General features: G+C 35.1%; 1 protein-coding gene across 4 annotated transcripts in view; it reads left to right on the plus strand.

The window, feature by feature from the left end:
• The window catches only part of XRN1 (5'-3' exoribonuclease 1), a 117,439-nt gene that overhangs the window by 49,815 nt on the left and 55,005 nt on the right, over positions 1-12,619 (plus strand). For all 4 annotated transcript variants that reach the window (XR_005010206.1, XM_036755388.1, XM_036755389.1 and 1 more), the window contains exons 20-26: positions 477-608; positions 4,238-4,400; positions 4,939-5,052; positions 5,185-5,283; positions 6,928-7,043; positions 10,181-10,327; positions 12,222-12,311. Coding sequence is in view for 3 of the 4 variants with exons in the window: in XM_036755388.1 (XP_036611283.1) it covers positions 477-608; positions 4,238-4,400; positions 4,939-5,052; positions 5,185-5,283; positions 6,928-7,043; positions 10,181-10,327; positions 12,222-12,311 (861 nt within the window). In the remaining variant the exon portion in view is untranslated. The remainder of the gene's footprint in view (positions 1-476; positions 609-4,237; positions 4,401-4,938; positions 5,053-5,184; positions 5,284-6,927; positions 7,044-10,180; positions 10,328-12,221; positions 12,312-12,619) is intronic.

Here is a 12,619-nt window from a genome sequence, read left to right on the forward strand (position 1 = left end):
AGAAACTAATGTGCCTACACTGGGCACTCTTGGATGAGCTTAAATTCTACGTAATTGGTTAAATATTTGCCCTTTTTTAAGGAATCTTTGTGTAAATAAAATTTTCACTACTTTTCTTTTAAATTGAGCTTTGAATCAACAGGTTAAATTAGGTCATCTTTCCCTTACGTCTTATTTATTTTTCAGCTCAAGGATATTCCTCCTTCTTATGAGAACTGTTTATATACATTTTAGAGCATTTGAAAAAGTGTTAAATATGAAGTTTTCCACTTTTAATTTTTTTAAGATTTCTCTTATTCACATAGTTTAGTGGAATCATAATGGAGTGGGGCAGGGCTTCCCAGGTAAATAAAAAGTGGATTGTTCTCTTAACATCATATAGTCTTACTGGCATCTGAGGAGTGGAATTAATTTATCTTAAGGGTTCTGTGTTAAACTAGTTTTTTCAGATCTGTTTCATTGTTTTGATTTTGAAGGTTTTACTTGGAAGAAACTCAAGGAACTCAGAAACTTTACTTGGGAAAAACTGCCCCACCAACTAAAGTAGTTCATGTTGGTGATAAAGAACAGTCTAACTGGGTGAAAGAAATACAGACAATTTCAGAACAGTAAGTGTTGTAAAATTTATATTTTAATACTACAGAACCAAAACATAACCATTCTTTCACTAGTTTCACCAATTTATTCATTAATAGTTATGCTGAATACTGAACAATTAGGCATATTACTTGCTCAGAAAAAGAACAAAGAATTATTTGGAATAAATGTAATTATGAATGAGCTACTATTAGTGACTGCATATTAGTCATTTTTCCTAAAGTGCCACACATTGAAAAAACTTGGTTTCTAACATTTTGAAGTATTTATCAGCTGCTTATACTAACTACTCAAAATACACTAATGTTTCTAAAATTGGCACACTATAAATTAAGAGAAGTCATTTTCTCATACCTATTTTTCTAGTCTAATTATCAAAATTTCTCTTGGATTTAGTTTTCTTTTTTCCTGAAATCTTGTCCTTTTAGTGTTGTCTCCATTGAAAGATTTTTAGAAGTTTGAATCAGCATATTTCTGTATGTGCAGTAAGAATGTTTCTTAAACATTTTGGGTATGCGATTAATGTAGCTTGTAGGCAAGCTCCCCCCCCACACACACCCCTATTTGGGCCCTCAGTTAACTACTCCAGGTTCTAAGTATTTTGTGGATCAGAACCCTCTCCAAACCATAGCTCACAAGCCTCCAGTGATGTTTCATGTTTTACCAGTCGTTCTTCAAAAACTATGTGCACTATTTGCACATATTTGCACTGTTTGCACTTAGTGCAAATGGAATCATGTGTGGGGCATTCACATGAGATGGCTGTAACCAGAGGAGCCACATTGAGGGGGCAGCTCATGCCTTGAATGCTGCAAAACTCCCACTGATTCCTACCAATGCCATTGTGCTTTTCTCTGCTAGGAGATGCTGCTCTCCATTGCTTTCTGCCCTTCCACTGTCCCTAATAGTCATGATCTTTAGCTCTTTCAGGACCCTGGACCCTCAGGCAGCATCCTCTGGCAGTGCTTTGGTTACAGCTCTTTAGCCACCTCTACCACCCACTTGGGAGCCTGTGCTTCATGAGTCTCTTCCTACAAAAGATCACAGCTTTTTCATTCTGTTCCCAGAGTTTTCTTTTAGAGCATCTCTCCTCTTTGCTGTGATTATTCAGCCTTCTGCAAAAGTGACAGCTCTCAGTCAGCATCTTTAGCCAATAGCAATAGAGCTCTCTTAACCAATGGCTAGGAAGCTCTTGTGCTCAGCCAGGCTGCAACAAAGCTATTGAGGGCTCAACTAAGATCAGATCTGCCCTTTGAACTCTTCTTAGAACTCTTCCGTTAACTGATTTTCTTCTTCTGAACTCTTCTTTGAGATGAGCTCCTTTTAACTGCCTTGGCTTCTACAGTCTTACCTGAGTTTCTCACTTCAACTGTTATCTAACCTATGGCCAGAAATCCATTTTAATTTTTAAGACTTCTTGAACCTCCTGGCTTAGGTGAATCTCTCCAGGGCTCCACTTCCTCAAATGGAAAAGGGATTGAGAGATATTGTGGTATGAAAACTTTTAAACTTACCCCAGCAGCCCCTCTGTTCTATACAGATAGCAACAGCTATGCTGGCTAGAGAATTCTGAAAGGCCCTTGACCTTTGTCACTTCCCCCAGGAACCTGTGATAGCCTGGTCTCTTTCTCTTGCCTCTCTACACTAGTCTCTGGCTTATTGACTCTCTCCTTCCTGCTTACAAGCATGCCCAGATCTGTACCATTCTTTAAAAACCTTCACAAAACCTAACCATCCCCTCAAGCTGTCATCCAATTTTTCCTTTTGCATTTCATGGCCAAACTCCTAAGAAAAAGCGTTATATTTACCTTTACTCCCTTACCTTCCACTCATTTCCGAACCCCACATAGCTTGGCTTCTTTGCTAAACCACTCTGCTGAAACCGCAATCTCCAAAGTTATCAACAATCTTTTACCTACTGGTTCCAGTGGTCTTTTCTTACTTAAACTCTTAGTATTTTTTTTATACTGTCAGTTACCTTTTCCTTCTAGATACTTTATGGCATTGGCTTCTGTGACATTGTTCACCCTTGGCTGTCCTCCTGACCTATCCTTCTGTTGCCTTTGTAGAATCATCATCAATCAAGCCTTGAATATGGCTCTCCCCCATGGCTCTATCCAGGGTCATTTTCTAATTTCTCTCCCTAATGATTTCATCCCATGGATTCAGATACGTCTACTCAAATAATTGCAAGATTTATATATCCAATCCTGACCTACTGATCTCCATTCCTTTACTGCAAACTTCCTACTAGAGAATCTTCACCTGCATACCTCATCAGTATTTCATACTTACCATGTCCACCTGTTATCCAAACTTTACTTTTTCTCTTGAGGGAATCACTATCCTTCCAGTTCCCGAATTTCTCAACATTAGAGTCATCTTTCACTTTTCACCCTTCCTCGTCTCCAGTCTAATTGGTTTGCAAGTTTTGATTGTACTCTCACAACATCCTTCTTATTTCTGTTTACAGTGCCAGCATCCTAATTTAGTCTGTCACCTCTTTTCCTCCTAATAATTCTCCCTGCTTCCAACCTCTGTCTTCACTAGCCTGTTCTCCATTTAGCCACCAAAATAATCTTCTCAAGGCATAAGTCTGATTGTCCTTACTTACTCTTCCCTGAATTTTGCATTCAGTCTCTCATCTCCATGCCTTCACATAGCCTTCTGCCCTCTTCCCTAAAGTATATTCTCTTCTCTCACTGTGCTTAGAATTCTTCAAAGCTTTCTGCTCAAAGTTATTCCTATGTTGAATCTTTCCTTTTCCCCCAATTATTAATATTCTTTCCCTTTTGAAATCACCATACATTCACTTATCTGTATACATATTATATGTTCCAAGGAAGGTCTTTGAAGATAGGGGTGTTTCATTTTTGCCTTTACATCCCCAGTTCCTACTGCAGTGCCTTGACCATAGTAGACACTTAGACACCAAGTGTCTGTGGCTTTACATTGAATAGAATTGGTCATCGAGACATAGGGGAAGAGATTATATTTTCAAATTCCTGGTGTTTTAGTAAATCCATGTATCTGTGTTAGAATTATTGGTCTTGATTTTTTTTCCTTCTTTCAGGTACAATGTTAATTTTGCATTAGACAGTATTGAAGTATATCATCAAGTATTGTGCTTCTGGAAGTTGTTTTTTATAAAATGAGTCAATGTATAAATTAAGTATTGGGTAAATTTAGATCTGTAATTTGTAGTGTATTTTTCAAAATATAAATCCTGTTCAAATTAAATGTTACACAGTTCTAAAAGCATAGTAGCTATAAGTAATTTTTTCACTATTACTAGTTTTATTCTACTGCTGCCTTTTTCTACGTACAGGTATCTTAACAGAATAATTATAAGAGTATATATAAATTTCTATTAGCTTTTTTTCTTTTACCAATAAGAATTCTGTGTAATTCTTACATATTCTCATAATATGCTATGCATACTTCTGAGTAGGATCAGGTAACAGCAGAAAAACATCAACAGTACATAAAACATGAAACATATATCCAGTTACTCACATTTTTTTAAAGGTTTTCTGGGCATTTAATTATTAATCCAGTTAAAACAGTTTTCGACAGGGATTGGGTTCTACTCCCGACTTATTTACATGTATAAGTTTCTCCCTTGTATTCCCCCTTTTAGCTACCAGAGAAGAAAAGGAATAATAATAAATGAAACTTCTGTTGTTGTGTATGCTCAGTTACTTACCGGTCATAAATATCAAATAAATCAAAATGGTGAGGTTCATCTGGAGAAACAGTGGTCAAAACAAGTTCTTCCTTTTGTTTATCAAACTATTGTCAAGGTAAGGCTCCTTTTAGGCTTCAGTTTCTTCTTGATGCCTAGTATTGCACACTACATAAAGAAAAAGATAAATCGGGTTACCTTTTATGAGGTATTAAAATGAAAAAATAACTTCATGATTTATAATTATTAATGTGACGTTTCCTGAATTGCTGACATTCTAGATAGGTTGGTAAAACAGAATTTAGCCTATGGTAGCCAAGTTTTTCCGTAATGTAAAACACTATTTGCAGCTATGCATCTACTTTTTTTTTAAGGATATGCATATTATCAATATATTTTTCTCCCCCAAAATAAATAAGCCTAAATAAATTAGTAAACACAAAGTTAACCTTTTTTAACAGTAACCTTAAGGTATAGTTATTCTCTGAATGTTCACCAGTGGACTTTAAAAGACACAAGATGCCTCTTTCCTTTTACAGTATCTAACTGTATTATTCATAGAAAACAATCAGGGGTAAAATTTTCTTTCCACACTGTTACAAACCCACAACAGAAATTTAAAATATTCATACTGATTTTTATATTTTTGTTTTTAGGATATCAGTGCTTTTGAGACACATTTCTCTAACATCAAAACGTTGGATGACCTATTTCCACCTAGAAGTACAGTCTTTATGCTGGGGACTCCTTACTATGGCTGTACAGGCGAAGTTAGTTCTAGTTATTTATTACTGATTTCTATTCTCTTTCCATATTTTTAAAATTATATGGCTTATATTTTAATTTAGGTGAAAAATAAAATGTAAAAAATCTTTAACAGACTTTTATTTTTCCCCCGAAAGGTTCAGGATTCGGGGGATGTTATTACAGAAGGTAGAATTCGTGTGGTTTTCAACATTCCATGTGAACCTCATCTTGATGCCTTAATACAGAACCAGCATGTGAGTATAGGCATTTACCTTTTCTAAACAAATACTCTGTCAGTTAGTTCATGAGATGTTAAAGTAGTAAATGGGATTCAGAGATGTTAAAGGCAGTTAAAATGTTTTATGCAGCTTTCTCTGACAAATGAACTATTTTGTGTAATAAGATATATCTTTTATTTTAGAAACATAAAAACATTTCCATCTCATGACTTTGGTTCCTGATGATTGAGATCTCTAATTCCCAAAACTAAAGCACTTATAAAAAAAAGATGCAGTACTTATGTTTAGTATTTATCTTTCAGAAGCCCATGCAAACTTTCAATGAAGATTATTAGTTCAGACTTGTACAGAGTTGGCTGGGTTCAAAGATCAAACTTCATAAATCATGCAAAGCATCATTGTCTGCATTTTAAACCATATAGGATAAAAAAACATTTCAGTAGAGCCGATGCCGGCTGAAGATAAACAAGGCTCACTGTGGACACAGTTCTTCCCTGGCACTCCTTTTAGGGACCCTTCTTCCCATAGGATTAAATATTCTTCTAATCTCTCCCTCTGTTCTTCCTTCTGGACTTTTATTGGGTCCCTGTCATACAAGGGAGGAAAGTGTTCACTGATAAACAGATAGCTACATAACAAATATACCCCATTTCCCTATTATTTATTCCCTTTCTCTACCTCAGATTCAATGCTTTGGCAACTTGTCTGAGTTAAGCCTCATTACATGAGGTCATAATCTGGCTCCCCTTTTCTTGATTATGCTGACCATGACCTTATTTTCTCTATCAACAATCCTAGTGGTTGCATCAGATAGTATGGCTATTATCCATCATTGATACCATTCATTCCCTTCTCAGTCTGAACACAGCCTCATTCTCTCTTCTACTTCCTCTAAACTACTTCTCCCTTCCTTTGCTCTGAGACTCACAATTATTTTATAGGGCATTTGTCATTATTTTAGTGAATGTTTCTCATCATGTAATCTCCATGTCCCCTGGAACAAATCTCTGTGGTTCCTCTTTTATCACTACCTCTGGTATCGAAGTTTCTGATAAAGTGTGTTGCTTTCATCAGTAGAGGTGCTTATTCTGAACCCCAGTTTCATTATCTATAAAATGGGGACAATAATACTTGCTCTGCCTTCCTCACAGAGTGGTTATGATCAAAGCTCTTTGCAAACTGCAGTGTGATATAAAATTAGTGGTGTTGTCATCGACGTCAGGGACTGGGTGCCATTTGTAACAGCTGATTGATCCAGTTTTTTGCCTAGTGAAAAAAAAGCATAGACTGGTAGTAGTATTATTTTTTTTTTGCTCAAACTATCTATTGTATGTTCCCTGGCATAAATAAGATTTAATTCCATTTCTTTGTACATATATATATAGAAAGAGAGAGAGAGAGATTTTCATGTTTTCTTTTAATTCCTGGACACACAGTATTTAATGAAAGGTTAAAAACAAAAAAATTTCCATACAAGTTTTTTTTTTCTAAATAAGTCAGCTACATTTAAGAATCCTACATTGATAGAACTCAAAGATATAGTAATAGATTTACTCCCTTTGAAATAAGTGCAGAGATTAAAGCAAAGGAAAAAATTTAGAACACTTATATGTTTCTGCCCTGCACCATAATGATTTTTTTTTGTTTTTATATTTAAAGAAATATTCTATAAAATACAATCCTGGATATGTTTTGGCCAGTCGTCTTGGAGTGAGTGGATACCTTGTTTCAAGGTTTACAGGAAGTATTTTTATTGGAAGAGGATCTAGGAGAAAGTAAGTTTTTACAAAAATAAGTGATACTATAAGATGGAAAGAAAATGAAATATTTAATGTTTCAATACTGATTTAAAGTATGATTGTAATTTTTCTTAACTTAGCCTTTCACAAAAATTCCCCTAACTGATTTTTCATCTAATTCAACTTTTATGAAATGCCTTGTTCAAAAAAGATAATTCTTAACCAGAATAGGTAACTAATTGAACCTTGAAAAAAGGTATCAGAGTGTCTGTAAGTCCTAAAAATGTTATTTGAAAGGTGGAGCCCAAATGAAGAAGTAGCAGGAAGAGCTCCAGTCTACACACACACATACACAGAGATACAGAAAGTGCAGCAAACTGAGTCCTGAGTAGAAAATCCAAGGAAAAAAATCACAGAGGATCATTTTTCTATCTCAGGTTGGCAATGGGAGATAGGTCTGTGGACGCTGGGACAGGAGTAGGGGTGGGGAGTGGAATGAGATGAGTGCCTAGCCAAGAGCAAAGACACAACATTCCAGTCAGGAAGAGGCTGTGCATGAGAGTAAGAAGAGGTCCTGGATCCAGCACAAAGGGTGAGGTGAGCCTTATCTTATGCAGGGTGCAGGAACTGGTGCCAATTGGCAGCTATGTCACTCACTACTCAGAAGAGATCTAGGGCAGTCCGAGGACAGGACCTGCATCTGGGAGTGGTGTTCCATAATGAGGTGTGGTCATATCCCTTAGCTATGTACTAAGCAAGGAGCATGCAGCAGCCGTATGGCCCCCCAGGAATAGAACCGGAATCTCTATTTCTACCCTCTGGACTAGACCAACCAAAGAGGAGGGTACATTTTTGGCACTTTGAACCAATAGAGATTTCCAGTTGGCTGATAGTGGCTGAGTCCAAGAACACTGTACTGAAACCTCAACATAGGTACATGTGTTGCTCAGAACTAAACGTAGGTCACAAGATTGCAGAGCTTGGACAAAGAGGACAGGTTTTCCATGGATCAGACCACTTAGAGAGCACTGAGAGATTTCAGAGGACCAGCCTGAACTCTTCTTGAAATGCTGGAATAACATGGCACTCAATTTCCCCAAGAAAACAAAAGTAAGACCCCTAGAAGACACAAGCTCAACAGACATTCCCTCCATAAGTTCACAGATCCTGATCCTGATATAAAATCTGAAATCAAGATGTAGACTGGAAGAATGAACAAACAAAAAAAAAGAATCTCACCACAAAAAAACTATTAAGGTGACAGAGACAATCAGCACACACCCAGAAGAAGAGGATAGTTCTAAAACATCTATAAGCAAAGTCTCAAAGAATGGGCACAAGTTCACCTAGAATTCCTAAAAAAGATGAAGCAAGAGTTTTTAAAAGAATTTAAAATATTATTTTAAATGGGAGCACTAGAGGAAGAACTGGAAAGGAAATGAGAGCTGCGGAAGAAAAAACTGGAAGGGAATTAGCAGCTTGACACAAGAGGTAAAAAACTTTACCTGAGTCACAAACCCCCTGAAAATTAGAATGGACTAAATGGAAGCTAATGACTCCATGAGAAAACTAAAACAAAGTGTGAAAAAAAAAATTGGGGAAAAAAAAAAGAAAATACAAGGTATCTCATAGCAAAAACAACTGAACTGGTAAACATATCAAGGAGAAAAAAAAAATAATCATTTGGCTACCTGAAATCCATAGTCAAAAAAAAAGAGCATTATATTTCATCATATAGCATTATATTTCAAGAAATCTTTAAAAAAAAAAAAAAAGCCTGCCCAGATCTCTCAGAACTAGGGGGCAAAGATGATCAGAAAGAATCTGTTGGTCATTTCTTGAAAAAAATTCAAAATGAACATTATAACCAAAATCCAGAGCTTCCAGGTCAAAGAAAAAATGCTGCAATCAAACAAAAAGGAAGAATTCAAATTCCAAGAAGTCACTTCAGGATCATATAGGATTTAGTAGTTATCACTTTAAACACGTAGAGCCCTTGGATTATGATACACCAGTTGGGGGAAACAGGGAAAGGATGAAGAAAATCATTTCCCTAATCCAGGTGCACAAGAAGTCTACAGAAACGAGGAGAACAGGTGAGAGGAAAGATGACATTTGACCTCATTCTCATTCAAAATAGCCAAAGGAGGGAAGCGTGTATGCGCGTGCACACATGCGCGTGTGCATACACACACACACAGACTTGGGTGCAGAAGTACATTACATTCAACAGGGAAAAAGGGAACAAAAAAGGGAGAGGGAGGATGTTAAGGGATTAGTCCTAAGCAAAACAATTAAGGCTATAGAAAAATATTTATAGCAGCTCTTTTTGTGGTGACAAAGAATTGGAACAGTGGGTACTTATCAATTTCCTCTGAGAAAGAACAAGTTATGCTATATAAATATGATGGAATACTGTTCTGCTGTAAGAAGTTATGACAGGGATGTTTTCAAAGAAACCTGGTAAGACTTGCATGAATTGGTACAGCAAAGTGAGCAGAACCAGTAGAACAAAGTATACAGTAACAACAGTGTGGTGGTTTGGAAGACTTTAGAAACTGATTGGCACAATGACCTACCAAGTGTCCAGAGGACTTAAACAATGAAACCCACCTCTTTTTTTTTTTTTTGAGGGAGAAAGGCAGGGCAATTGGGGTTAAGTGACTTGCCCAAGGTCACACAGCTAGTGAGTATGTCAAGTGTCTGAGGCCAGATAGGACCAGTACTCTTCTCACTGTGCCACCTAGCTGCCCCCTACCCACCTCTTAACAGAAGTGATGAATTCAGAGTGTAATTTAGGATTCTTTTTTTTAATGGACATGACCAATTTGGGAATACTTTGCCTGATTGTACATGTTTGTAACAGATTTTGGGGGGAGGTAGGAGAGAAGGTAGATTTTTGTTGAATGAAAAAATAAAAATTTAATTTAAAATTTTTTTTAATATAATCCTTGGCTCTTGTTGAATTTTTTTTCCTCTTTAATGAAGTATTTTATTTGTGCTTTACTTAGTTCAGCTTTTGGAGTTTTTCTTCTACTTTGAACTGTTATTTGCCACAATAGCCACAATAAGTAAAATGTAGAATCACAGTCAAACTTTTCTGAGATTGGGAAACAATTTTAATTTGTTAGCTAGTCAAAATTAATGAGCTGTTTTTGTTTGTTTTTAAACAGTCCCCATGGAGACCACAAAGCTAATGTGGGATTGAACCTGAAGTTCAATAAGAAGAATGAAGAGGTTCCTGGCTACACCAAAAAAGTTGGCAATGAATGGATGTATTCTTGTGCTGTGGAGCAGCTCCTGGCAGAGTACCTGGAGAGGTAGTGGCTCATGAGGTCCTTCCTCATACTCTCCCTATGACCGTAGGATTTAGTGGCATTAATTCATTTTGTCAAACTGATTTCAGTTCTTTGGTTCTAATGAAATACAAGCATTTAAAACATAACTTGATTTTCCTTAGTAGTGTCACCATCACAGGTGGCCGTGTCACTTAATATGGCAAAATAGAGTGAATGGTGACCGTAATTAATGTTAAAGAAAAAATAATGAGAAATAAAGTACTTTAAATTACTGAGATACAGATTCCATGACTTCCTCTTGAAAGTTGTACTATTCTCAATGGTAAGAGTTTCCAAGCCAGAACTTTGCTTCAGCCAGATATAAATCTCATGCAAAAAAAATCAGGATATAGAACTTAATTGTAATCTTTTAAAAAAAAATTTTGTCATATTTTTACAGTCATTTTCACTTATATCTGTTGTCCTCATTTTTATAAATAATAGCTCTGCAATCTTCTAGAACCTTATTGGATTATAAAATTTTAATGCTGGAAAGGACCTTTGAAATATCCAAAAAATGAGAAAACTGAAACCAAGACGTTATGACTTGTCCAGAGTTAAATGTTTAATTAGTTGAAGAGACCCCAATCTCCCAATTAACTGTTCTTTTTACCATACTATGTATATCACCTCCTATGTAATGTGACGGAAAGAGTGTTGGACTTAGAGTCTTCGGTTCAAATCTCATCTCTAAAAATTACTAGCTATGAGACTTTGGGCATGTCACTTAGCCCTTCTGAGCCTCAATTCCCTCATCTATAAATTGAATCTTATAGTATATGTGGTACTTACTCAAGAGCTTATAAGAGTTAAATGAGATGATGTACATTGTTTAACCTTAAAGTACTAAATAAATATCAACTGTTAGTATTATTATTGTTTTATGAACACAATTCATTTACATGTGTTGGTAAAGAAATGTTTTAATATTTTCAAATATCTGAGAAATTGTAAAGTGGACACCTATTTACTAAAATCAGCTTGTTAATTTTCATACGAGATTTTAAAGTTTTCATTCCCTGACAATTTAAATTTTACTGATAAACTAAATGATTTAACCATTCAAGAATTCTACATACAATAGTCTCATAATAAATATTGCTAATTGATTTTTTGTATTTTATAACCGTTTGAGAGGGTGAAGAAAGAAATAGGATGAGGATTCTTACTACTATAGTTTTCTTAGTTTGCAATAAACTAAAATTTTATTTCATGCGTTAGACTTGTTTTCCCCATATAAGTAATATTTTTGGAACTTATTATTTTCATCAACTAACTTTTGAAATAATTTTTTCAAGTTTTCAAGTGCTATAGGTTTTTAATTTTTTTTACAAAAATTTTAAATATTTATGTGTATATATTTGTTTCACTAGGATACCAAATTTCATATTTATTATTTTCTTTCATTCTTATATGTCCAATCACATAAATTTATTTCTGGAAAGGTAAATTTTAAATTTTCTGTTAGTAATAAATATAAATTAGACTAGGATTTAAACATAAATGAGTGGATCCTGGAGAAAGTTAATATCATAATTGTCACTGTAAGTTATAGTCAGATGATCTCTCAACCTGGTGTTTAAGATAACAAAACAAAACTCTAAAATCTTATTTTCTCTCATTTATTCACACTTGTACATTATAATGATTAAAGAATGCTAAATATCATGATTTATTTGAGCTTTAGCAGCCTTACTCTTTGACTAGCCTACCTGTAGAGGTTTTTCTGAACAAATGATTACAATGTTCTGACTCTCAAGTCTTTTAAATCTCTTTATAAATTCCCTAGCTATAACAAGCAGTCATCCATAGCACTTGGGAACAAATGGTTTCAGAGGAGCACTATATTTAAAATGCATTTTGTTATTGTTGGTAGGATACCAGAACTCTTTAGTTATGTAGCAAAGAACAGCCAAGAAGATGTATTCTATGAAGATGACATTTGGCCTGGTGAAAATGAGAATGGGTATGTAATTTTTGTGACATTTTAATGATGCAGTAGTTCAAATCAGTGGTCCCATTTATTGACAAGACTAATTATAAAATCTTCATTTTTCAAGTAAAATAAATTACATTTTAATCATAATGGTAATGGGATCTTTTTCATGTCATATGTTAAGTGAATGCTTTTAAGATATGATTTCTGTTATGTTGATTTTGGTTTTAGGACATAACATTTCCAAGTTTGTATTGGATCTCTGTCTCCAGAATAAACTTAAATGATTAACTTTAAGATCATAAATCTGGGGACTGTTGTAATTTGAAAATGATATA

This window comes from Trichosurus vulpecula, chromosome 4 (assembly GCF_011100635.1).
Source record: "Trichosurus vulpecula isolate mTriVul1 chromosome 4, mTriVul1.pri, whole genome shotgun sequence".
Taxonomy (NCBI): Eukaryota; Metazoa; Chordata; class Mammalia; order Diprotodontia; family Phalangeridae; genus Trichosurus; species Trichosurus vulpecula.